The 25,524-nt window shown below is 36.9% G+C and overlaps 1 protein-coding gene across 7 annotated transcripts in view; it reads left to right on the top strand.

The window, feature by feature from the left end:
* TC2N (tandem C2 domains, nuclear) overlaps positions 1-25,524 on the top strand; it is a 67,523-nt gene that overhangs the window by 12,777 nt on the left and 29,222 nt on the right. For all 7 annotated transcript variants that reach the window (XM_078335631.1, XM_078335628.1, XM_078335629.1 and 4 more), the window contains exons 2-3: positions 5,978-6,100; positions 7,389-7,622. In XM_078335631.1, coding sequence (XP_078191757.1) covers positions 6,034-6,100; positions 7,389-7,622 — 301 coding nt within the window. In that variant the 5' untranslated portion in view covers positions 5,978-6,033. The remainder of the gene's footprint in view (positions 1-5,977; positions 6,101-7,388; positions 7,623-25,524) is intronic.

Here is a 25,524-nt window from a genome sequence, read left to right as displayed (position 1 = left end):
GGTCACTTGAAATTGTCCCATGGGTCACAGATGCTTTTTATCATTTTGACGTTAGTCTTTTCTCTGTGTCTCATTTTAGTTAGTTTATCTTTACCTTCAAGTGCATTAATCTTTTTTTTTTGTTTTGCAATATCTAGTCTGGTATTAATCCCATCCAGTATATTTTTCCATCTCATCCATTATAGTTTTCATCTCTAGGAATTGGATTTGGCTCTTTTTTATATCTTCCATATCTCTACTTAACCTTTTGAACATATTGAGTCCAGCTGTAACTATTTTAGTGTCCTCAACTGCCTTGTAGCAATTCTAGATTGTTTCTAATTGATTGATTTTTTTTCCTCTTCATTATGGGTTCTGTATATTTTTTGCTGTTTGTATACCTGGTAACTTTTTTTATTGGTTACCAGACGTTGTGAATTTTACCTTGTATGCTGAATATTTTTGGATTTCTATAAATATATTTTGCTTTGGGAAACAGTTTTGTGTAAACAATTTGATCCCATTTCTAGTCTGATTTGTGGGGACAGGCATCATTCCTGACCTTGGTGAGGACTGGCTGTGTATGTTTTTTTGTAATTTTTTATGGTGTTTTCCCCCTAGTCTTGTGTAGCTTCCTTTTGTTTGTGCTCTGATCAGTACAATGTTGAATACTTGAGTGGGACCCTCTACTGATCTCTGTAGTTCTCTGTATTTACCTCTTTATACTATAGCAGTCTGTTAGGGAAAGGCTCACCTTCGTCTCTTCATTTCAGAAAATCTACTGGGCTTTTCCTGGGTAAGTTCCCATGGCCTGGAAATTCCCTCAAGGGAGTAAGTTTACCTCCTTTAGTTCCTGTCAGTTCTTTGTGTCTGATAGCCAGTGTCTTGAAAATTGGTGTTTCATTTCTTTTATTTGCTTTTCAGGTGGTAGGGTAAATCTGTCCCTGTTACTCTATTTTGTACAAAAGAAAATGTACTCATGTGTTTTTTGACCGTATTACTGGGTGTTCATTTTAAAGATTTCACATTTTATTCATATAAATTTGTCTCTCTACTACCTTCCTCCATCTTCCCCAACTCATTTTGGATGTCTCAAGGCCATCAGCGTTGAGGACTTTTCCCCTTAAAGTAGTAGTCGTTTTTAACCAATTCTTTCACATTCCTGTCATGATTAACGTTAAGTATTTGCAAGCTAACTGGGGTCAGAGATGTGGTTTGATGAATATATTGTGAGTTTTTATAGGAGATAGTTGTACTTTGTTTCCTTATCTATCAACTAGGTGTTTGCTGAATTTCAACTACATTTCTGGCATCATACAGTGTACTGAGTACTAGGCAGAAAGTGAGTACAATATTGTTTTTGAACAGTTTCTGTTCTAACAGAGGAGATAGAACAAGATCTCATCAAATGTTAAGAAAAATGTTAAACTTTCTTTTAAAGACACTAGACATCTAGAGATGAGATAATATTCGTTTGATTTGGGTGGTTAAGGAGTGTTTTACTCTGATATGCTGGGGCTGAACAGGGCCTTTGAAAATGTATACATTTTAAAAATAGGCCGGGCGCGGTGGCTCAGGCCTGTAATCTCAGCACTTTGGGAGGCCAGGGTGGGCGGATCATGAGGTCAGGAATTTGAGACCATCCTGCCTAACAGGGTGAAACCCCGTCTCTACTAAAAATTAAAAATAAAAAAAAATTAGCCGGGCGTGGTGGCTCGCGCCTGTAATCCCAGCACTTTGGGAGGCCGAGGAGGGCGGATCACGATGTCAAGAGATCTAGACCATCCTGACCGACATGGTGAAACCCTGTCTCTACTAAAAAATACAAAAATTAACTGGGCATGGTGGTGCGTGCTTGTAGTCCCAGCTACTCAAGAGGCTGAGGCGGAAGAATCACTTGAACCGGGAGGCAGAGGTTACAGTGAGCTGAGATTGCGCCACTGTGCTCCAGCTTGGTGTCAGAGCCCAACACTGTCTCAAAAACAAAAAAAGGAAAAACAAACCAGTAAACCTTGAGAAATTTAAAAAAGCATAGTTGAGGCATATTTCTTCATAAGTATATACTTATATTTATTGCCCACGGAAAATACATGTGTAGAAGTATTTCTTCTGTTATTTGTTTACTATCTTCTTAATTTGTTTTAAAGATAATGCTACCATACTGCATTCCCTCTGGTAGGAAACAAACTCACTCAAAACCAGCAGTGTTGCTATCAGATAAGTAGATGTCAATGTATATTTACAAGGAAAAACTAAAAAATGTAATGCGTTACTTCAGCCTTTTCCTATGTAATATTTCCAAGTCAGACTTTCTTACATTCCTGGAATTTAGTTTGATATAGCAAGAATAATAATGGTAAAATGTTTGCTTTGGTTACTGTTGGGGGGGGATGAAATGTTCAATTGTATTAAAACAAAGTTTTCAGAGAAAAAAAATCAGTCACAAGATGTAATGGAAGAAGAGACGCCATTTACGGTAGCCAAGCAAATTATATAGGAATACACTTACTGAGAAATCTTCAGAATTTTTATGAGAACTATGAAAACTCCCAAAGGCACAACCATAAACCTGAACAAATATAAAGATATACTATGTTCTGGGTAGGAAGACTCAATATTCTTAGAGATGTCAGGTTTTAAAAAATAATTTATAAATTTAATATGATCCTGATGAAAATACCATTAGATTTTTTTTGCTAGGGCTAGACAGATTATAAAGTTCATTTTCAAGAACAGACAAGAAAGAACAGCTAAGAAAATGCAGAAAGTGAAGACTGGTAAAGATGACTTATTTTGCTACATGTTATAACATGATATAAGCCTTTAAGATTAAAATGATATGCTGTTGGTACAAGAATAGACAGAACAATTAGAATAGAAATGCACAATATACCCAATTGCATATGGAAATTTAATGTGTATTAAAGGGAGCATCCTGCAAGTGGAGAAAATAAGGAATTTTTAATATGTGGTGTTTGTGCTAATGAGATAGTCAGTTGGGAAGAGGTAAGTGTGAATCCATTTCTCATACTGTGTAACAGGATGTCATATAGAAAATAACACTATACTAAGTACTGGAAGGAAACATGGGTAAATTCTTGTGTGATCTGTAAAACACACACACTTTTGCATAGCAGAAAATGCCATAATCAAAGCAAGAAGACAAATGACAAACCAGAAGGATGTTTGTCACTTGTATCATGCACAAAGTGTTAATCTCTCAAATATCTAAAGAACTCCAAACACTGGAGAAGAAAAAGACCAACAGCTTTATGAAAATATTGGCAGGAGATAATGAACAGAATTCTTATAAACAGTTACAGATTAATCTTATATGACAAGAAGCGGAACATCACTTATAATAGATGTAAATTAAAACAACACAATATATCATTTCTTTCCTATCACACTGGCAAAAGTTCATTGGTTTGACAATGCATTTTGTTGGTAACAGAAAAAGGTACTCTTATATATTGCTATTGGGAATGCAAAATGGTGTAGCTTCAGAGAGAATTTTGGCTATACAAGCAAAATTACATACATACACCTTTTGACCCCATAGTCTTATCTCTAGGAATCTATCTTATAGATACATACTGAGAAATATCTAAGAAATATGTGTGCACTAAGCTACTGTGGCACCATTTCTTTCTTTTTTTTTTTTCTAGAGACGGGGTTTCACCATGTTGGACAGGATGGTCTTGATCTCTTGACCTCGTGATCCGCCCGTCTCGGCCTCCCAAAGTGCTGGGATTACAGGTGTGATCCACCGCGCCTGGCTGGCACCATTTCTAATAACAAAAGATGAAACAGTTTAAACTTTGATCTTAATTTCAACAAAACAACTATAAAAATTGAGACCATAGCAGAAATTTGAACAGTGACCGAGTAGTTGGTTATATTAGTTATTTTACACATGATAATACTATTATGGTTATCTTTAAAAAGAGCAACATTTTAGAAACATTTGATATGTTACCATTCATTACAGACACTGTTTGTATTAATACTTGAAATGATTCACCTTCAGCCAGTGAGAGCCCCTTGAAGTTAACTCTTGAGTCTTTTGTCACGTTTTAGAGATCATTATTTATGTATTTATGGATGAAATTATATGATTAGAAATTATTTCAAAATAATCCAAACGACAGGGTAAATGGGGAGGCAGAGGCAAAATAAGATGAACAACATGAGCTGACAGTTATTTTAATCTGATTGGTTAGGGTTTTGTTACACTTCCTCGCATATATTTAAAATCTGTAAAAAATGTATGGAGTTTAAGTAGGCATAAATGAAGAGAGTACATTTAGAACAAAGACATTGAGACCAAGACAATGAGAAATTGGACATGAAGTTCTTGTACAATTTAATTTCCTGATAAATATAAAGTAGACTTCCTTTATTTGTACTATATCTTATTTATGGTATCTTTTTGTGTGTATGTGATGTAGTACTTAAGGTATACTTTTCTATTAATGTAACTCTAAAGATTAAAATAATTCATATAGTATGCAGTTTATTTGTTTATTAGTCCCCATTATAGGGCCTTTGAATTACCAGAATAATTGATCTGGAGGAAGTGAATGTTTTCTCACACTTTTTATGGAGTGCCATATTTTCTTTCAACTTTTTCTTGGACATAGATTAAGATAGATCAGGTGAAAGAGAAAATTTTTTTTAGTTATACTATGTATGTACTTATTAGAATAATGAATAATCTTTTCTTTAAGATACTTAGTTTCTTTCCCTATCAACTTTTTAATTTCATATCCCTTTCTCCTAGTCTGTTTTTGTTTATCCTCATATACTCCTAACTCTCTAACCCTGTATTCTTTACCACTCTGTCTTTACTTTTTTTGATATGCTTTTTCTTTACTTTTTAAATTGACCAAATCATATGTATTTATTATATTCAATGTGATGTTTTGAAGTGCCTACACATTGTGAAATGGTTAAAACTAGCTAACATCTGCATTATCTGACATAGTTATTTTTGTGGAGAGAATTAAACATCTAGCCTTCGCATCTCTCAAGAGGACCACAGATCTTCATTAGCTGTAGTCAGCATGCAGTACAATTGAGCTATTGAACCTATTTCTCCTATCAAGACTGTAATTTTGTATTCTTTGACCAATGCCCCTAAATTTACTCTGCTTCTCTATCTCAATCTTTTTCCCCTTTTCTCATCTTTCATCCTCTTTTCAGTTTCTTTTACTGTTTCTTTGAACATTTTTTCTTTTCTCCTTTTTTTCTTTTGCATTTTGTGTTTTCCCCTCTCCTTTTCTTACCTCTTTCTACATCCTTTTTTCTTCTTTGATTTCTCTGCCCTTTTATACCTCTCATCTTCATTTTCCTTTCCCTCTCTCTCTGCTTCATTCTACTCTTTCCCTCTTTACTTCTTATCTCTCGCTGTTCCTTAGCTCACTGTCTCTCCTGCTGTCTAGTCTCCACTCTCTATTTCTAGGTTTGTTCCCACTTGTTTTTGACCTTTTCCTTTTCAACTCCCTTCCCAAACATCTCTTCCTAATTCTATGTGCTCTTGTCTTAGGTTTCTTGCTGTTTTACCAGCAATAGTCCTAGTTTACCTCTTTATTCTTCTTTCTCTCTTTTTTTCTGTTTTTGTTTCTTCCATGTTGCTTTTCTTTTTCCACACTGTCCCTTCTCTTTCTCATAAACACATCCCCCCCTTGTTACTCTAATCTCTCCACTCAGTCTTCCATCTTATTTTTCCTGAAAGAAAATTAAGAATGGGATTTTTCTTATTTTTTCCAGATTTTAACGTTGAGATTATTTAGTAATTTCTAAACATGTCATTTTAACAACTTATAGATAAGTTATACAACATTTCATATGGTTACAAAAATCTATTTTCCTCTTAAGTATTTTTGCTTGAGAATCCTCATTATATCTTATAAAGACAGATAATATGGTTTTTTAATAACATCTTACGGCATTAAGCATGACGAGCATGTTAACTTGTTTTCTGTTCTACCCACAGATTAATATTAAGATTGGAAGTTTGTATCTTTTGCTGGATATTGGAAATTGAATGTAATGGCAACAGAATTTATAAAGAGTTGCTGTAGAGGATGTTTCTATGGTGAAACAGAAAAACACAACTGTGAGTTTTGTTTTATTTTGATGTCAGTAACATTTCTGTAGCACCTTCTTCATTTGTGGCATTTTGTAATATAAAAAATTAGGCATGTTTTCCAACTTCTTGGGAGAAGCAGAAATATAAGGCACACTGGATAAATATTCCATAACTTCATGTAGTCTGGAGCATAGGGGAGAGAGATTAATTCAATCCAAGAGACACGTAAGACATTACCATAAAGAAGATTGCGTTTGCCCTGGAAATCTGAATAGGAGTTTAGCAAGATGGTTGGAAGAAAGGAGAGAAGCTGAAAGCTGGATATGGGTGTTACAGGTGGATGAAATAGTACAGTCAAAGGCAAGGAGGGAAGAGAAGTATGTTTGAGAGACAACATATTCTGACCCATGTTTTGATTTAAATAAAGACAATTTTGAATATGTATATAACATTAAAAATGCCTTGAATTAATCAATGACCAGTGGGGAAGAGACTCATAACTTTATGAAGACCCATATTTATTAAGGACCCTTGGAGAGTTCTCTATTGCATGGCTTCCTTATCTCTTCTCTGGCTCTTTTTTTCTTAAGCTAGAGCAGAGCTTCATAGTATATTTGAGTATGAAGGCTTCTTTTTTACATTGAAACATTTCATAAATTTCTACACAATAGTATTTGTACTTTCATTCAGTCTACAGATAGCATTATACATATATATAAAGAATAACTTAGTTCTCATCGTAAGTCATGTAGCTGAGGAATCACATATGATTCTAGAGAATGAATAAAATGGGTCATAAAAACTACGACAGGGATAGCTGCTGTTATGAAATATATTGACGGCCAGAGTGTATTTTGTTTTGTGATTTGGTTGAGATTTTTATAGACTTAGAGACCTTTAGCTTCCTTATAGTGTTGCTCTATGTAATTAAGACTGATGTTAACCAGTAGTACTGACAAGAATTGCTTTTGTTGACAGTATTTTTAAATGACTAGATTTTTACTTGAAAGCACTGTGTGACTGACTATGAAATAAAATTGTTTTCCATCTGTGGATTCTTTTGGGAATAAGACCATTTAAAGCTGCTTTTACTGTTATGATAAGTTAATGCACTTTAGCAATAATGTTTTAATTGCTCAAACATTGTCTGGACAAAATTAATGTAGATTCCAGAAGTGTTTGATAAGACCCAAGAGTAAATGTGTCAGTAATTTGTTCTAAAATGGTTAAATATCAAAGTATGCTAGGTTTAGATTATATGTAATCTATATTCATATTTATGACATTTTTCTTTTCCTTTTTCTTTTATGTGCAGTTTCTGTGGAAAGAGATTATAAAGCAACACTCCCAAATAGTCAGAATGCTGCTATCTCTGTACCTCCATTGACTTCTGTTTCTGTACAGCCTCAGTTTGGCTGTACTGAGGATTATTTGCTTTCCAAATTACCATCTGAGGGTAAAGAAGTACCATTTGTGGTGCCCAAGTTTAAGTTATCTTATATTCAACCCAGGACACAAGGAACTACTTCACCTCTGGAAGAACTTGAAGGTAAACAATAAAATAGCAAGATTTAGAAATCACTATGTAGCATTTAAGTGCTGTTATTTTGCTTCGGTATTTTTAATACAAAATTCATATAAAACTTTGTATTTTGTTTTTTATATTTTACTTTTTCTGTAGAAGAACTTAATGTGCAGTATTTTTGACAAGTCCCATTTTGAAATCTGATCATAATACAATAATTTATATGTAGATTTGGCCTTTTTTCAAGCAATAATATATAATTGGGCCTCCCTATTCATGGATTCCACTTCTGTGGATTTAACTAACTGCAGATCAAAAATATTTGGAAAAGAAATGAAAGATTGTGTCTCTACTGAACATGTGCAGACTTTTTTCTTGTCATTTTCCCCCAAACAATACAGTGTAGCAACTATGTCAATAGCATTTACACTGTATTAGGTGTTATAAGTAATCAAGAGGTGATTTAAAGTATATTGGAGGATATGTGTAGGTTATATGTGAATACTACACCATTTATGTAAGGAACTAGAGCATCCATGGATTTGGTATCCATGGAGGGTTCTGGAACCAATCCCTCACATGTACTGAAGGATATCTGTAATTATAATACCTCAGTTATCCATCACATGTCTAGAATGAAAAAGTAAAGGAGTTATTTTGTATTGGTTAGTAAACATAGAAGACATGTTTCTTACTTATTATTTTCTAATATTTGGTGCAATGAAAAATAAGGAAACAGTCAAATAGTCATTTTTCCTTCCCTTCTTTCTTCACCAATCTGTACTTCTCATTCTAAATAGTTACTTGAATAAGGTAGATCCACTGGCTGAATTTGGGTGATGTAGAAGCCAATGGATTAATAGAGAGAGGATGAAATAACATGTAGCTCTTGTTTTTTAAAAAAGCAATTTATGTTAGTCCATTGACACACTATAAGGCACAATGGCTTTTTTACCCTCAAAATTTTATTAGAAAAATTTCAAACATACAGGAAAGTAAAACAAACAAACAAAAAACTATTAAGCCAATACCCATATGTCCACCACATAAATTCTGCCATTAACATTACTTACTGTACTTGCTTTATCAAATAGATGTCTACCTATTAATTCTTTTATCCATTATTCATCCCCTTTTTGGAGGGGAATGAATTTTAGGGTAAATTGAAGACACCAATATATTTCCTTGCAAACACTTAAACATATATATCATTTACTGGAATTTGACAATCTCTTTACAGTTTTCTTCTTTTGACATAAATTTTATACACAATGAGCTGCCCAAGTGAATTTAGAATTTTGTGTATATTTGTTGAATTTTAAGTGTATATTTGTTGAATATTGACAAATGTATATGTCAGTGTAATACAAATCTCTATCAAGATCTATAATATTTGTCCAAATATTTTTTGTCCTATCCCCTCTTTTCTTCTTCTGGGATTCCAGTTATACCTATGTTGGACCTTTTGATGTTCTGTAGGTCTCTGAAACTATTTTTATTTCCAAGTATCTTATTTTCTCTGTTCTTTAGATTCAGTAATATTGATCTTTTTTTCAAATTCACTGTCTCTTCTGTTATCTTTAGTCTGCTGTTGAGCCTATTCATGAATTTTTTAGTTTAGACATTGCATTTTTTAGTTGTAGCATTTACATTTGTTTCTTTGTTATAGTTTTCCTCTACTGCGATTTCTTATTTCTACATTATTGCAAACCTATTTTCTTTCATGTTTTAAGCTTTAAAATCTTTATCTGCCAATTTCAGCATCTAGGTCATCTAGGTTTGGATTTGTGGATTGTCTCTTTTCTTGAAAATGGATTACATTTTCCCGTTTCTTTGTATATGGAGTAATTTTGGGTTGTATTCTTGATATCACTATCAAAAATATTGACTATTATGTTGTGGAGATTCCAGATTCAATTCCATTCCCCTGAAAAGGTTTCTTCTTTCCTCTCTTTCTTCCTTCTTTCTTCTCTTTTTCATTCCTCATTTCCTCTTTCACTTTCTTCTTTCCCTCCTGATAATATTTGTTGCCTCCAAATTCATGTGATTCCCAATGTTAGAATTGGGGCCTGGTGAGAGGTGATTGGATCACAGGGGCAGATCCCTCATGAATGACTTAGCAACATCCCTTTGGTGAAAAGTGAGTTCTAGCCCTGAGTTCCTGTGAGATCTGGTTGTTTAAAAGAGCCTGGCACCTCCCCTGCCCATCTCTTGCTCCTGCTGTTGCCATGTGATGTGCCTGTTCTCTTTTTGTCTTCCACTATGATTGTAAGCTTCCTAAGGCCCTCATCAGAAGCAGATGCTGTGTTTTCCGTACACCCTGCAAAACAGAGAGCAAATGAAACAGATTTTCTTTATAAATTACCCAACCTCAGATATTTCTTTATAGTGATGCAAACAGAATAACACACCTTCCTCTTCATCTTTCCTCCCTTCTATCAGCCAGTTAAATTGGTTGGACTTAAACTACAAATTTTGTCTTGGGTAGCAGCACTTGGGTGGCAGTTCAGAGAAGAGACAGATATTTGAAAAGGCTTTATTTACAGAATTTGGGAATCTTTCCTTTCCAGGATTCCCACCTTACTTTCCTGCAGCTCTGATTTCCTTGAACTCTACCCTGTTGTTCTTCAGGCTAGAAAGACTGTGAGTTTCCTGTTGAAGTTTTATATACTCTGTATGGTGCCAACTTTGATGTGTGCTCAGGCTACAAGTCATTAAAGACCAATAACTCACTTTGTGTCATTACCTTTTTCCCCATAGTCAACTTCTATCTAGATCTCTATCACTTTTCTTTACTCTTCATTGCCTTCAGAGTTTGCCTGCTTTGTTTTAGTTTTGGTCTAGAGTTTATTGTTAGTTACAAGAGAGTTGGGTCTGGGAGGAGTGATTTTTTTTTTAATTACAATTAAAATTTGTTTTTTGAGACAGAGTTTCACTCTGTTGCTCAGGCTGGAGTGCAGTGGTGCGGTCTTGGCTCACTGCAACCTCTGCCTCTTGTGTTCAAATGATTCTCATGCCTCAGCCTCCTGAGTAGCTAGGACTACAGGTGCACACCACCACACCCAGCTAATTTTTGTATTTATAGAGATGGGGTTTTGCCATGTTGGCCAGGCTGGTCTCAAATTCCTGTCCTCAAGCATTTCACCCACCTTGGCCTCCCAAATTGCTGGGATTACAGATGTGAGCCACCATACCTGACCAAATTTAATTTTTTAAAGAAAGAAGAAAAGATGAACCCAGTGCCTGGCCTACCATCTTACTTTGTGCTTATCAATAGTCTTTCTCAAAAATAGTTTTAAAAAGTTCTGGCTCACAGAATACCCAATCAATTGATCTTTCTCTTTTTTTCATACTTTTAACAACATTGGGATTAAACCATGCAGTCTTGTAAGTTGTTTTATCCACATAATATATTCTGAAAATTTCATATTTGTTGCTTTTTGATTAATTCACAGTATTTCTTCATATGGATATACCATAATTTGTTTAATAAATTTTCTAAATAATTTTGAGTTTTTAATGTATTATTTTCACAATCAGAAAAAAGGTAAGAAACATCTACCTGGGAATGTGTGATAGTTTTTCTTATGTTCTTGATGTTGTGCTCACTAGAAAACATTGCTTTTTGAGTTGAACAAGGGAGACATTGGCTAACTCTTAAATTATAGGTTCATTGAAGGAGTGGTAAAACCATCTGATTTTTATATGTTAGAGAGAAAATTACTTTTATTAAGAGTCAAGATTGATAAAAAAGAAAAGAGAGAACAACCAAATAGATGCAATAATAAACAATAAAGGGGAAATCACCACAGATTCCACAGAAATTCAAACCATCATCAGAGAATATTACAAACAACTTTATGCACATAAACTAGTAAACCTGGAAGAAATGGATAAATTCCTGGACACCTGTGTCCTCCCAAGCCTAAACCAGGAGGAAGCCAAAACTATGAATAGACTAATAACAAGGTCTGAAGTTGAGGCAGCAATTAAGAGCCTACCACACAAAAAAAACCCAGGTCCAGATGGGTTCACAGCCGAATTCTACCAGACACACAAAGAGGAGCTGGTACCATTCCTTCTGAAACTATTCCAAATAATCCAAAAAGAGGGAATCCTTCCCAAATCATTTTATGAGACCAACATCATTCTGATACCAAAACCCGGCAGAGACTCAACAAGAAAAGAAAACTTCAGGCCAATATCCATGATGAACATAGATGCAGAAATCTTCAATAAAATACTGACAAACCAATTGCAACAGCGCATCAAAAAACTTATCCATCATGATCAAGTAGGATTCATCCCGGGGATGCAAGGCTGGTTCAACATACGCAAGTCTATAAATGTAATTCACCACATAAACAGAACCAAAACCAAAAACCACATGATTATCTCAATTGATGCAGAGAAGGCCTTTGAAAAAATTCAACAGCCCTTTATGCTAAAATCCCTCAATAAACTCGGTATTGACGGAACGTATCTCAAAGTAATAAAAGCTATTTATGACAAACCAACAGCCAGTATCATACTGAATGGGCAAAAACTGAAAGCATTCCCTTTGAAATCTGGCACTAGACAAGGATGCCCTCTCTCACCACTCCTATTCAATATAGTGCTGGAAGTTCTAGCCAGAGCAATCAGGCAAGAAAAAGAAATAAAGGGTATTCAAATAGGAAATGTGGAAGCCAAATTGTCTCTATTTGCAGACGACATGATAGTATACCTAGAAGACCCCATCATCTCAGCCCCAAAACTCCTGAAACTGATAAGCAAATTCAGCAAAGTCTCAGGATATAAAATCAATGTGCAAAAATCACAAGCATTCCTATACACCAATAACAGACTTAAAGAGAGCCAAATCAAGGACAAACTGCCATTCACAATTGCTACAAAAAGAATAAAATACGTAGGAATACAAGTTACAAGGAATGTAAGGGACCTCTTCAAGGAAAACTACAAACCACTGCTCAACGAAATAAGAGAGGACACAAACAGATGGAGAAACATTCCATGTTCATGGTTAGGAAGAATCAATATCGTGAAAATGGCTATACTGCCCAAAGTAATTTACAGAATCAACGCTATCCCCATCAAGCTACCAATGACCTTCTTCACAGAACTGGAAAAATCCACCATGAACTTCATATGGAACCAAAAGAGAGCCCGCATAGCCAAGTCAATTCTAAGCAAAAAGAACACAGTGGGAGGCATCACACTACCGGACTTCAAACTATACTACAAGGCTACAGTAATCAAAACACTATGGTACAGGTACCAAAACAGAGATATAGACCAATGGAACAGAACAGAGGCATCAGAGGCAACACAACATATCTACAACCATACAATCTTTGATAAACCTGACAAAAAAATGCAACGGGGAAAGGATTCCCTGTTTAATAAATGGTGTTGGGAAAACTGGCTAGCCATGTGCAGAAAGCAGAAACTGGACCCCTTCCTGACACCTTACACTAAAATTAACTCCCGATGGATTAAAGACTTAAACATAAGACCTGGCACCATAAAAACCCTAGAAGAAAATCTAGGCAAAACCATTCAGGACATAGGAGTAGGCAAGGACTTCATGACAAAAACACCAAAGCATAGGCAACAAAAGCCAAAATAGACAAATGGGACCTAATCAAACTCCACAGCTTCTGCACGGCAAAAGAAACAGTCACTAGAGTGAATCGGCAACCAACAGAACGGGAAAAAATGTTTGCAGTTTACCCATCTGACAAAAGGCTGATATCCAGAATCTACAAAGAACTCAAACAGATTTACAGGAAAAAAACAAACAAGCCCATTCAAAAATGGGCAAAGGATATGAACAGACACTTTACAAAAGAAGACATACATGAGGCCAACAAACATATGAAAAAATGCTCATCATCACTGGTCATTAGAGAGATGCAAATCAAAACCACACTGAGATACCATCTCATGCCAGTTAGAATGGTGATCATTAAAAAATCTGGAGACAACAGATGCTGGAGAGGATGTGGAGAAATAGGAATGCTTTTACACTGTTGGTAGGAGCATAAATTAGTTCAACCATTGTGGAAGACAGTGTGGCGATTCCTCAAGGCCTTAGAAATAGAAATTCCATTTGACCCAGCAATCCCATTACTGGGTATATATCCAAAGGACTATAAATCGTTCTACTATAAGGACACATGCACATGAATGTTCATTGCAGCACTGTTTACAATAGCAAAGACCTGGAACCAACCCTAATGTCCATCGATGATAGACTGAACTGGGAAAATGTGACACATATACACCATGGAATATTATGCAGCAATCAGAAATGATGAGTTTGTGTCGTTTGTAGGGACATGGATGAATCTGGAGAACATCATTCTCAGCAAACTGACACAAGAACAGAAAATGAAACACCGCATATTCTCACTCAAAGGCGGTGATGAAAAATGAGAACACATGGACACAGGGAGGGGAGTACTACACACTGGGGTCTATTGGGGGGAATAGGAGACGGACAGTGGGGGGGGAGCTGGGGAGGGATAGCCTGGGGAGAATTGCCAAATGTGGGTGAAGAGGAGGAAGGCAGCAGAACACACTGCCATGTGTGTACCTATGCAACTATCTTGCATGTTCTGCACATGTACCCCAAAACCTAAAATGCAATAAAAAAAGAAAAAAAAAGAGTCAAGAAAGTAAGTTCGTACCTAATTATAAAAGTTAAATATGTGTATGTATGTATGTATGCATATGTGAATGATGGGTTGAGATAAAGAAGATTTTGAGGGGATAGGGCAGAGTGCTATCAATAATGACTAAAATTGTGTTTCAAGCACAGTCATGAATCATTTAGCAATGGGGATATGTTCTGAGAAATATGTTGTTAGGCTATCTTATTGCATGGACAACGTAGAGCACTTATACAAACCTAGATGATGTAGCCTACTAAACTATATGGATAGCTTATTTTTCCTAGGCTACAAACCTATACAATATGTTACTATACTGAATACTGTAGGCAATTAACACAGTGGTAAGTGTTAGTTTATCTAAATATATCTACACATAGAAAAGGTACAGTAAAAATATAGTATAAAAGATAAAAGATGATACACCTTGTATTAGTCTGTTTTGATGCTGCTGATAAATACATCCTTGAGACTGGGTGATTTATAATGAAAAAGAGGTTTAATGGACTCACAGTTCCACGTGGCTGGGGAGGCCTGGCAATCATGTGGGAAGGTGAGAGGCATGGCTTACATGGTTGCAGATAAAAGAAAATGAGAGCCAAGTGAAAGGGGAAACTCCTTATAAAACCATCAGATCTGAGACTTATTCACTACCATGAGAACAGTATGGGAGAAACTGCCCCTATGTTTCAATTATCTCCTACCAGGTTTTTCTCACAACACGTGGGAATTATGGAAGCTAAAATTTAAGATGAGATTTGGGTGGGTACACAGCCAAACCATATCATTCTACCCTTGGCCCCTCCCAGGTTTTATGTCCTCACATTTCAAAACCAATTATGCTTTCCCAACAGTCCCCCAAAGTCTTAACTCATCTCAGTATTAACTCAAGAGTCCACAATCCACAGTCTCATGTGAGACAAGTCAAAAGTTAGTTAGTTACTTTCTAAATACAATGGCAGTGTAGACATTGAATAAATACACCCATTCCAAATTGAGAAATTGGCCAAAACGAAGGGGCTAAAGGCCCCATGCAAGTACAAAATCCAGCAGGGCAGTCACATCTTAAAAGCTCCAAAATGATTTCCTTTGACTTGATGTCTCACATCCAGGTCACACTGTTGCAAGAGGTGGGTTCTCATGGTCTTGGGCAGCCCCACCTCTATGGCTTTGCAAGGTACAACCTCCCTCCCAGATGCTCTCATGGGCTGGCATTGAGTGTGGCTTTTCCAGGTGCACAGTGCAAGCTCTTGGTGGATCTACCATTCTGAGGTTGGCGGACGGTGGCCCTCTTCTCACACCTCCACTAGGCAGTGCCTTGGTGGGGACTTTGTGGGGTCTTCAACCCCACATTTCCCTTCTACACTGCTCTAGCAGAGATTCTCCATGAGGGCCCTTCCCCTGCAGCAATGTCTGCCTGGACATCCAGGCGCTTCTGTACATCCTCTGAAATATAGGAGGAGGTTCCCAAACCCCAGTTCTTGATCTATGCACCTGCAAGCTAACACCATATGGAAGCTGCCAACTCTTGGGCTTGCACCCTCTGAAGCCATGGCCTGAGCTGTACCTTGGCCCCTTTTAGTCATGGCTAGAGCAACTGGGACACATGGCACCAAGTCCCTAGGCTGCATACAGCAGGGGTCCAGCCAATGAAACCATTTTTTCCTCTTAGGCCTCCAGGCCTGTGATGGGAGAGGCTGCTGCAAAGGTCTCTGACATGGCCTGGAGACATTATCCCCATTGTCTCCTTTTTTTTTTTTTTGTTGTGCTTTAAGTTCTGGGGTACATGTGCAGAACATGCAGGTTTGTTACATAGTTATACACATGCCGTGGTGGTTTGCTGCATCCATCATCTTGTCATCTATGTTAGGTATTTCTCCTAATGCTATCCCTCCCCTATCCTCTCACCCACTGCTATCCTTCCCCAAGTCCCCCACCCCCTAACAGGCCCCAGTGTGTGATGTTCCCCTCCCTGTGTGTGTGTGTTCTCATTGTTCAACACCCACTTATGAGTGTGAGTGTGCAGTGTTTGGTTATCTGTTCTTGTGTCAGTTTGCTGAGAATGATGGTTTCCAGCTTCATCCATGTTCCTGCAGAGGACATTAACTCATCCTTTTTTATGGCTGCAGAGTATTCCATGGTATATTTGTGCTACATTTTCTTTATCTGGTCTATCATTTATGGACATTTGGGTTGGTTCCAAGTCTTTGCTATTATGAACAGTGCCACAATAAACATACATATGCATGTGTCTTTATAATAGAATGATTTGTAATCCTTTGGGTATATACCCAGTAATGGCATTGCTGAGTCAAAAGGTATTTCTAGTTCTAGATCCTTGAGGAATTGCCACACTGTCTTCCACAATGGTTGAACTAATTTACACTCCCACCAACGGTGTAAAAGCGTTTCTATTTCTTCACAGCCTCTCCAGCGTCTGTTGTCTCCTGATTTTTTAATGATCACCATTCTAACTGGTGTGAGATGGTATCTCAATGTGGTTTTATTTGCATTTCTCTAATGACCAGTGATGATGACCTTTTTTTCATGTTTGTTGCCTGCATGAATGTCTTCTTTTGAGAAGTGTCTGTTCATATTCTTTGTCCTCTTTTTCATGGGGTTGTTTTTTTTTTTTTATTGTAAATTTGTTTCAGTTCTTTGTAGATTCTAGACATTACCTCTTTGTCAGATGGGTAGATTGCAAAAATTGTTTCCCATTCTGTTGGTTGCCTGTTCACTCTGGATAGTTTCTTTTGCTGTGAAGAAGTGCTTTAGTTAATTAGATCCCATTTGTCTGTTTTGGCTTTTGTTGCTATTGCTTCTGGTGTTTTAGTCATGAGGTCCTTGCCCATGCTTATGTCCTGAATGGTATTGCGTAGGTTTTCTTCTAGGGTTTTTATGGTGTCAGATCTTATGTTTAAATCTTTAATCCATCTGGAATTAATTTTTGTATAAGATGTTTTCAGATTTCTGCATATGGCTAGCCAGTTTTCCCAACACCATTTATTAAATAGAGAATCCTTTCCCCATTGCTTGTTTTTGTCAGGGTTGTCAAAGATCAGATGGTTGTAGATGTGTGGTCTTACTTCCAAGGCCTGTGTTCTGTTCCATTGGTCTATATATCTGTTTTGGTACCACTGTCATGCTGTTTTGATTACTGTAGTCTTGTAGTATAGATTGAAGTCAGGTAGTGTGATGCTTCCAGCTTTGTGTTTTTTTTCTTTTTGCTTAGGATTGTCTTGGCTCTGCAGGCTCTTTTTTGGTTCTGTATGAAGTTTAAGGTGGTTTTCTGCAATTCTGTGAAGAAAATCAATAGTAGCTTGATGGGGATAGCATTGAATCTATAAATTACTTTGGGTAGTATGGCCATTTTTACCATATTGATTCTTCCTAACCATGAGCATGGAATGTTTTTCTGTCTGTTTGTATCCTCTCTTATTTCCTTGAGCAGTGGTTTGTAGTTCTCCTTGAAGAGGTCCTTCACACCCTTGTTAGTTATATTCCTAGGTATTTTATTCTCTTTGTAGCAATTGTGAATGGGAGTTCACTCATGATTTGGCTCTCTGTTTGTCTATTACTGGTATATAGGAATTCTTGTGATTTTTACAAACTGATTTTGTATCCTGAGACTTTGCTTAAGTTGCTTATCAGCTAAAGGAGATTTTGGGCTGAGATGATGGGATCTTCTAAATATGCAATCATGTTGTCTGCAAATAGAGACAATTTGACTTCCTGTTTTCCTAACTGACTACCCTTTATTTATTTCTCTTGCCTGATTGCCCTGGCCAGAACTTCCAATACTATGTTGAATAGGAGTGATGAGAGAGGGCTTCCTTGTCTTGTGCTGGTTTTCAAAGGGAATGCTTCCAGTTTTTGCCCATTCAGTATGATATTAGCTGTGGATTTGTCATAAGTAGCTCTTATTATTTTGAGATACATTCCATAGATACCTAGTTCATTGGAGTGTTTAGCATGAAGGGCTGCTGAATTTTGTTGAAGGCCTTCTCTGCATCTGTTGAGATAATCATGTGGTTTTTGTCTTTGGTTCTGTTTATGTGATGGATTATGTTTATAGATTTGCATATGTTGAACCAGCCTTGTATCCCAGGGATGAAGCCAACTTGATTGTGATGGATAAGCTTTTTGATATGCTGTTGGACTCCGTTTGCCAGAGTTTTGTTGAGGATTTTCATCAGGGATATTGGCCCGAAATGTTCTTTTTTAGTTGTGTCCCTGCCTGGTTTTGGTATCAGGGTGATGTTGGTCTCATAAAATGAGTTAGGGAGGATTCCCTCTTTTTGTATTATTTGAATAGTTTCACAAGGAGGGGTACCAGCTCTTCTTTGTACCTCTGGTAGAATTCTGCTGTGAACCTGTCTGGTCCTGGACTTTTTTTGGATGGTAGGCTATGAATTGCTGCCTCAATTTCAGACCTTCTTATTGGTCTATTCAGGGGTTCAACTTCTTCGTGGTTTAGTTTTGGGAGGGTGTAGTGTCCAGGAATTTATCCATTTTTTCTAGATTTACTGGTTTATTTGCATAGAGGTGTTTATAGTATTCTGTGATGGTAGTTCGTATTTCTGTGGGATTGGTGGTGATATCCCCTTTATCATTTTTTTTATTGTAACTTTGATTCTTCTCTCTTTTCTTCTTTATTAATCTGGCTAATGGTCTATGTATTTTGTTGATCTTTTCAAAAAAACAGCTCTTGGATGCATTGATTTCTTTGAAGGGTTTTTTGTATTTCTGTTTCCTTCAGTTCTTCTCTGATCTTAGTTATTTCTTGTCTTCTGCTAGCTTTAGAATTTTTTGATCTTGCTTCTCTAGTTATTTTAATCATGACGTTAGGGTGTTGATTTTAGATTTTTCCTCTTTTCTCTTGTGGGAATTTAGTGCTAAAATTTCCCTCTACACACTGCTTTAAATGAGTCCCAGAGATTCTGGTACATTGTGTCTTCGTTCTCATTAATTCCAAAGAGCATCTTTATTTCTGCCTTCATTTCATCGTTTATCCAGTAGTCATTCAGGAACAGGTTGTTCAGTTTCCATGTAGCTGTGCAGTTTTGAATGAGTTTTTTAATCCTGAGTTCCAATTTGATTGCACTATGGTCTGAGAGACTATTAGGATTTCCATTCTTTTATATTTGCTGAGGAGTGATTTACTTCCAATTACGTGGTCAAGTGTGATGTGGTACTGAGAAGAATGTCTGTTCTGTTGATTTGGGGTAGAGAGTTCTATAGATGTCTATTAGGTCTACTTGGTCCAGATCTGAGTTCAAGACCTGGATATCCTTGTTAATTTTCTGTCTCATTGATCTGTCTAATATTGACAGTGGGGTGTTAAAGTCTCCCACTATTATTTTGTAGGTGTTTAAGTCTCTTTGTAGGTAATTAAGAACTTGCTTTATGTTTCTGGGTACTCCTGTATTGGGTGCATATATATTTAGGATTGTTAGCTCTTCTTGTTGATCCCTTTACCATTATGTAATGCCCTTCTTTGTCTCTTTTGATTTTTGTTTGTTTAAAGTCTGTTTTATCAGAGACTAAGATTGCAACCCCTGCTTTTTTTTGCTCTCTGTTTGCTTGGCAAATCTTCTTCCATCCCATTATTTTGAGCCTATGGATGTCTTTGCATGTAAAATGGGTCTCCTGAATACAGCACACCGATGGGTCTTGACACTTTATCCAATTTGCCAGTCTGTGTCTGTTGATTGGGGCATTTAGTCCATTTACATTTAATATTGTTATGTATGAATTTGATCCTGCCATTTTGATGCTAGTGGGTTGTTTTTCTCATTAGTTGATGCAGTTGCTTCATAGTGTCAATGGTCTTTACAATTTGGTATGTTTTTGCAGTGGCTGGTACTGGTTGTTCTTTTCCATGTTTGGTGCTGCCTTCAGGGGCTCTTGTAAGGTAGGCCTGGTGGTGACAAAATCTCTCAGCATTTGCTTGTCCATAAAATATTTTATTTTTTCCTTCACTTATGAAGCTCAGTTGGCTGGATATGAAATTTTGGGCTGAAAATTTTTTTTTTTTTTTGAGACGGAGTTTCACTCTTGTTACCCAGGCTGGAGTGCAATGGCGCGATCTTGGCTCACCACAACCTCTGCCTCCTGGGTTCAGGCAATTCTCCTGCCTCAGCCTTCCAAGTAGCTGGGATTACAGGCATGCGCCACCATGCCCAGCTAATTTTTTGTATCTTTAGTAGAGACTGGGTTTGACCATTTTGACCAGGATGGTCTCGATCTCATGACCTTGTGATCCACCCGCCTCAGCCTCCCAAAGTGCTGGGATTACAGGCTTGAGCCACCACGCCCGGCCTGAGAATTCTTTAAGAGTGTTGAATATTGGCACTCACTCTTCTGGCTTGTAAGGTTTCTGCTGAGAGATCCGCTATGATGGGCTTTCCTTTGTAGGTAACCAGACCTTTCTCTCTGGCTGCCCTTAGCATTTTTTCCTTCATTTCAACCCTGGTGAATCTGACATTATGTATCTTGGGGTTGCTCTTCTCGAGGAATATCTTTGCAGTGTTCTCTGTATTTTCTGAATTTGAATGTTGGCCTGACTCACTAGGTTGGGGAAGTTCTCCTGAATAATATTCTGAAGAATGTTTTCCAACTGGGTTTCATTCTCCCCATCACATTCAGATATACCCATCAAATATAGATTTTGTCTTTTCACATAATCCCATATTTCTTGGAGGCTTTGTTCATTTCTTTTTACTCTTTTTTCTCTAATCTTGCCTTCACACTTTATTTCATTAAGTTGATCTTCAATCTCTGATATCCTTTCTTCCAATTGATTGATTTAGCTATTGAAACTTGTGTATGCTTCACAAAGTTCTTGTGCTGTGTTTTTCAGCTCCATCAAGTCGTTTGTGTTCTTCTCTGTGCTTGTTATTCTAGCTAGCATTTCATCTAACCTTTTCTTAATGTTCTTAGCTTTCTTACATTTGGTTAGAACATGCTCCTTTAGCTCAAGGAAGTTTGTTATTACCACCTTCTGAAGCCTGCTTCTGTCAATTTGTCAAACTCATTCTTCATCCAATTTTGTTCCCTTGCTTGTGTGGAGTTGAGAGGAGAAGAGGTGTTTTGGTTTCTGGAGATTTCAGTCTTTTTGTGCTGGTTTCCTCCCCTCTTTGTGGATTTATCTACCTTTGGTCTTTGAAGTTGGTGACCTTTGGATGGGTTCTCTGAGTGGACATCCCCCCACCAAGCTTGACGTGGGACATTCAAGCTATGCTAGCTGCAAGAATTTCAAGCCAGTGGATCTAAGCTTGCTGGTCTTCATGGGAGTGGCACCCGCTGAGTCAGGTCACTTAGGGGTATTCCCCGCTGGCTTCACACCCCTTTTTCAGGGGAATAAGCAGTTTTGTCTTGCTGGCCTTTCAGGTGCCACTGGGGTATGAGAAACAAAAAACAAAAAACTGCTGCAGCTAAAACAGCCACCCAGTTTTGTGCTAGAAACCTGGAGCACTGGTGGTGTAGGCACCAGAGGGAATCTCCTGGTCTATGGGTTGTGAAGACCCTGGGAAAATCACAGTATCTGAGCCAGAGTGTCAGGAAAAGTCCCTAATGTTTTCCCTTGGTTAGAAGAGGGAGTTCTGTGGCCACTTGTGCTTCCCAGGTGAGGCAATGCCCCACCCTGCTTTGACTTGTACTCCTTGGGCTGTACCCACTGTCTAACCCGTCTCAGTGAGATGAACCTGGTACCTCAGTTGGAAATGCAGAGATCACCCACCTTCTGTGTCTCTCTCGCTGGGAACTGCGCATCAGAGCTGGGCCTATTTGGCCATCATGGTGGAAATCCCCCCCATTGTCTTGATGATTAACATTTGGCTCCTTTTCACTTATGCAAATTTCTGCAGCTGGCTTGAATTTCTCCTCAGAAAATGTATTTTTTTCCTTTTGAATTGTCAGTCTGCACTTTTTTCCAACTTTTATGTTCTGTTTGTCTTTGAAATGGAATGCTTTTAACAACACTCAGGTCACCTCTTGAAAGCTTTGCTGCTTAGGAATTTCTTCTGCCAGATAACCTAAATCATCTCCCTCAAGTTCAAAGTTTCACAAATCTCTAAAGCAGGGGCAAAATGCCACCAGTGTCTGTGCTAAAACATAGCAAGAGTCACTTTTATTCTAGTTCCCAACAAGTTCTCATCTGCATCTGAGACTACTTCAGCCTGGATTTCATTGTCTATGTCATTATCAGCATTTTGGTCAAAGCCATTCAACAAGTTTCTAGGAAGTTTCTAACTTTGCCACCTCTTCCTGTCTTCTTCTGAGCCCTCCAAACTGGTCCAACCTCTGCCTGTTACCCAGATCCAAAGTTGCTTCCACATTTTTGGGTATCTTTACAGCAGCACCCCACTCCTGGTACCAATCTACTATATTAGTTTATTTCATGCTGCTGATAAAGACATACCTGAGATTGGGTAATTTATAAAAGAAAAAAAAAGAGCTTTAATGGATTCACAGTTCCATGTAGCTGGGGAGGCCTCACAATCATGATGGAAGGAGAAAGACGTGTCTTACATGGTGGCAGGCAAGAGAGAATAAGAGCCAAGCAAAAGGGGAAACCCCTTATAAAACCTTCAGATCTCTTGGGACTTATTCACTACTAGAAGTACAGTATGGGGGAAACTGCCCCTATGTTTCAATTATCTCCCACCAGTTCTCTCCCACAACACAGGAGTATCATGGGAGCTACAATTGAAAATGAGATTTGGATGGGGGCACAGCCAAACCATATCATACCTGTGTAGGGCATTTACCATGAATGGAGCTTTCAGGGTTATAAGTTGCTTTGGGTGACTCAGTGAGTGAGTAGTGAGTGAATGTGAAGACCAGGACATTACTGTATGTATACTGCTGTGGATTTTATAAACACTGTACACTTAGGATATATTAAATTTATTGAACATATTTGTGTTTCTTCAGTAGTAAATCAATCTTAGGTTTCTGTAACTTTTTAACTTTATAAACTTGACTATTTTACAAGTTTTCGACACTTTTGTAATAACACTTGGCTTAAACAAACACAATGTGCAGCTATACAAAAGTATTTTCTTTATATCTTTATAAGCTTTTTTCTATCAAAAGCTTTTTTTTTTAACTTCTTAAACATTTTTGTTAAAAACTTAGACACAAACATCCACATTAGCCTAGGCCTACACATCTTGATGACAATCATTGCCATGTCACTAGATGATAGGAACTTTTCAGCTTTCATTATATTTTTATGGGACCACTGTTGTATATGTGGTCCATAGTTGGCCACAACGTTGTTATACAGAGAATTACTATAATTTAAACCTTTGAAGAATTTAGTTTATATCTATATATTATTCTCAGCATAATTATTAACCTTGAAATGAATTTGACCCATATTTTATCCTTTTAAAATTATGAACTATAATACACATAGAAAAGTGCACAAAGCAGAAACATAAAGCTCAGTGATTTATTACAAAGCAGAACACTTGTATAGGCACCACCTAGGTAAAGACATAGAGTATTATTAGTAACCCCAAAGCTTCTCTCCATTTCTTTGCCTTTCAGTTACCCTAGAATGTTCAGTATTAGAATTGTTATGATAACTGTCTTGCTTTTCTTACTTCTTACCACCTAAGCACATATCCCTGAATATTGTAGTTTAATTTTTTCTGTTTTCTGAACAGCAATTTATTATCAAGCAATTTATTCAGTCTGTATTCTTTTGTTTATGGATTTTCTCATTCAACATTATGTTTCTGAGATTCATTCAAGTAATTGTCGGTTTTAGTTTGTTTTTATATCTGTACAGTAAGAGTATATTACAATTTGTTCTGTATTCTAAATGGCATGGTGTATAGTAGTGTTTCTGTATAGCATACTATAAGGTCTTTTTATGTAGTAAGTATATACCACTATTTATTTTACTGTTGATGAGATTTTGAGATTTTTCCAATTTTTGGCTATTATGGATAATAATACTTATGAACATTCTTATGCGTAGCTCTTGGTGCCCATGTACAAGCATTTCAGTTGTGTATGTGTTCAGAATGGCATGTGGGTCATAGAATGTAAATATCTTCAGTTTTAGTAGAAATTGCCAAACTTTTTTCCATTAGTGATTATATCAATTTAAATTTCCACTAGCAGAGTATGATTGTTTACATTCCTCTACTTTCTTGCCAACACTTGGTATTATCAGTCTTTTTAGTTTGAACCATTCTGTTGAGTATATAGTGGTATTTCTTTGCATTTTCAACTTATTTTTTCCTCATGATTAATGAGATTGATAGTCTGACTTCTGAAGTGCCTGTTAACATCTTAAGTCAGTTTATATATAGTCTTGTCTGTTTTTTTCTTATTGATTTGTAGGCATTCCTGATGTATTCTGGATATGAGCCCTTTATGGCCATACCACCCTGAATGCACCTGATCTCATCTGATCTTGGAAGCTAAGCAGGGTCGGGCCTGGTTATGAGCCCTTTGTCAGTTATGCTTCTTGCACATACCTTCTTTTACTCTGTGGGTTACCTTAAATAGTCTTTGACAGATGGAAATTTTAAATTGTAATGTAGTTCAGTTTATTAAAATATGTCTATGATTAGGCTGGGCACAGTGGCCTATGCCTGTAATCCCAGCTACTCGGGAGGCTGAGGCCTCACAATATATATAAATATATGTGTGTATATATATATATTTCTACAATTAAAGCTCTGTATGTTCTATTTAAGAAGTGCTCCCCTCTCCTAAGGTCATGGAAACTTTCTTATAAGTTAACCTGAATATAGAAACTTTATTGGTTTGCCTTTAACATTTAATTCAGATTTGCAGCCTTCATGGAACTAATTTTTTTGTGAATGTGTTTGGTTGAATGAAGGCTTTTTTTCCCTATTGATATCCAGTTGTCTTATCACCTTTTAGTGAAAAGATCATCCTTTCTTGTGTAGTGCCACCATAGTTATAAATTAAGTGTTCATGAAATGGGTATCTATTTCTGGGCCTTCTCTTCTTTGGCATTGATCACTTTTTCTGTCACTTACCAGTATTATATTCCTAGTACCCAGTAGAGCAAATATTTTAGTCCTATTTTTCTTCTTAAAAATTAATGTTTTTGTATAAATTTTTTTAGCTTTATTTTTGCTATTTGATTTCCAGCTTAATTGCATTATAGTAAGAAAACGTACTTTGTATGATTTCAATCCTTTCAAATTTGAGACTTTCTTGGTGTATCTCAGCATGTGGTCAGTTTTAATATATGTTCT

This window comes from Callithrix jacchus, chromosome 8 (genome assembly GCF_049354715.1).
Source record: "Callithrix jacchus isolate 240 chromosome 8, calJac240_pri, whole genome shotgun sequence".
In the NCBI taxonomy this organism is placed as follows: domain Eukaryota; kingdom Metazoa; phylum Chordata; class Mammalia; order Primates; family Cebidae; genus Callithrix; species Callithrix jacchus.
This window is presented reverse-complemented; position numbering and strand designations above follow the sequence as displayed.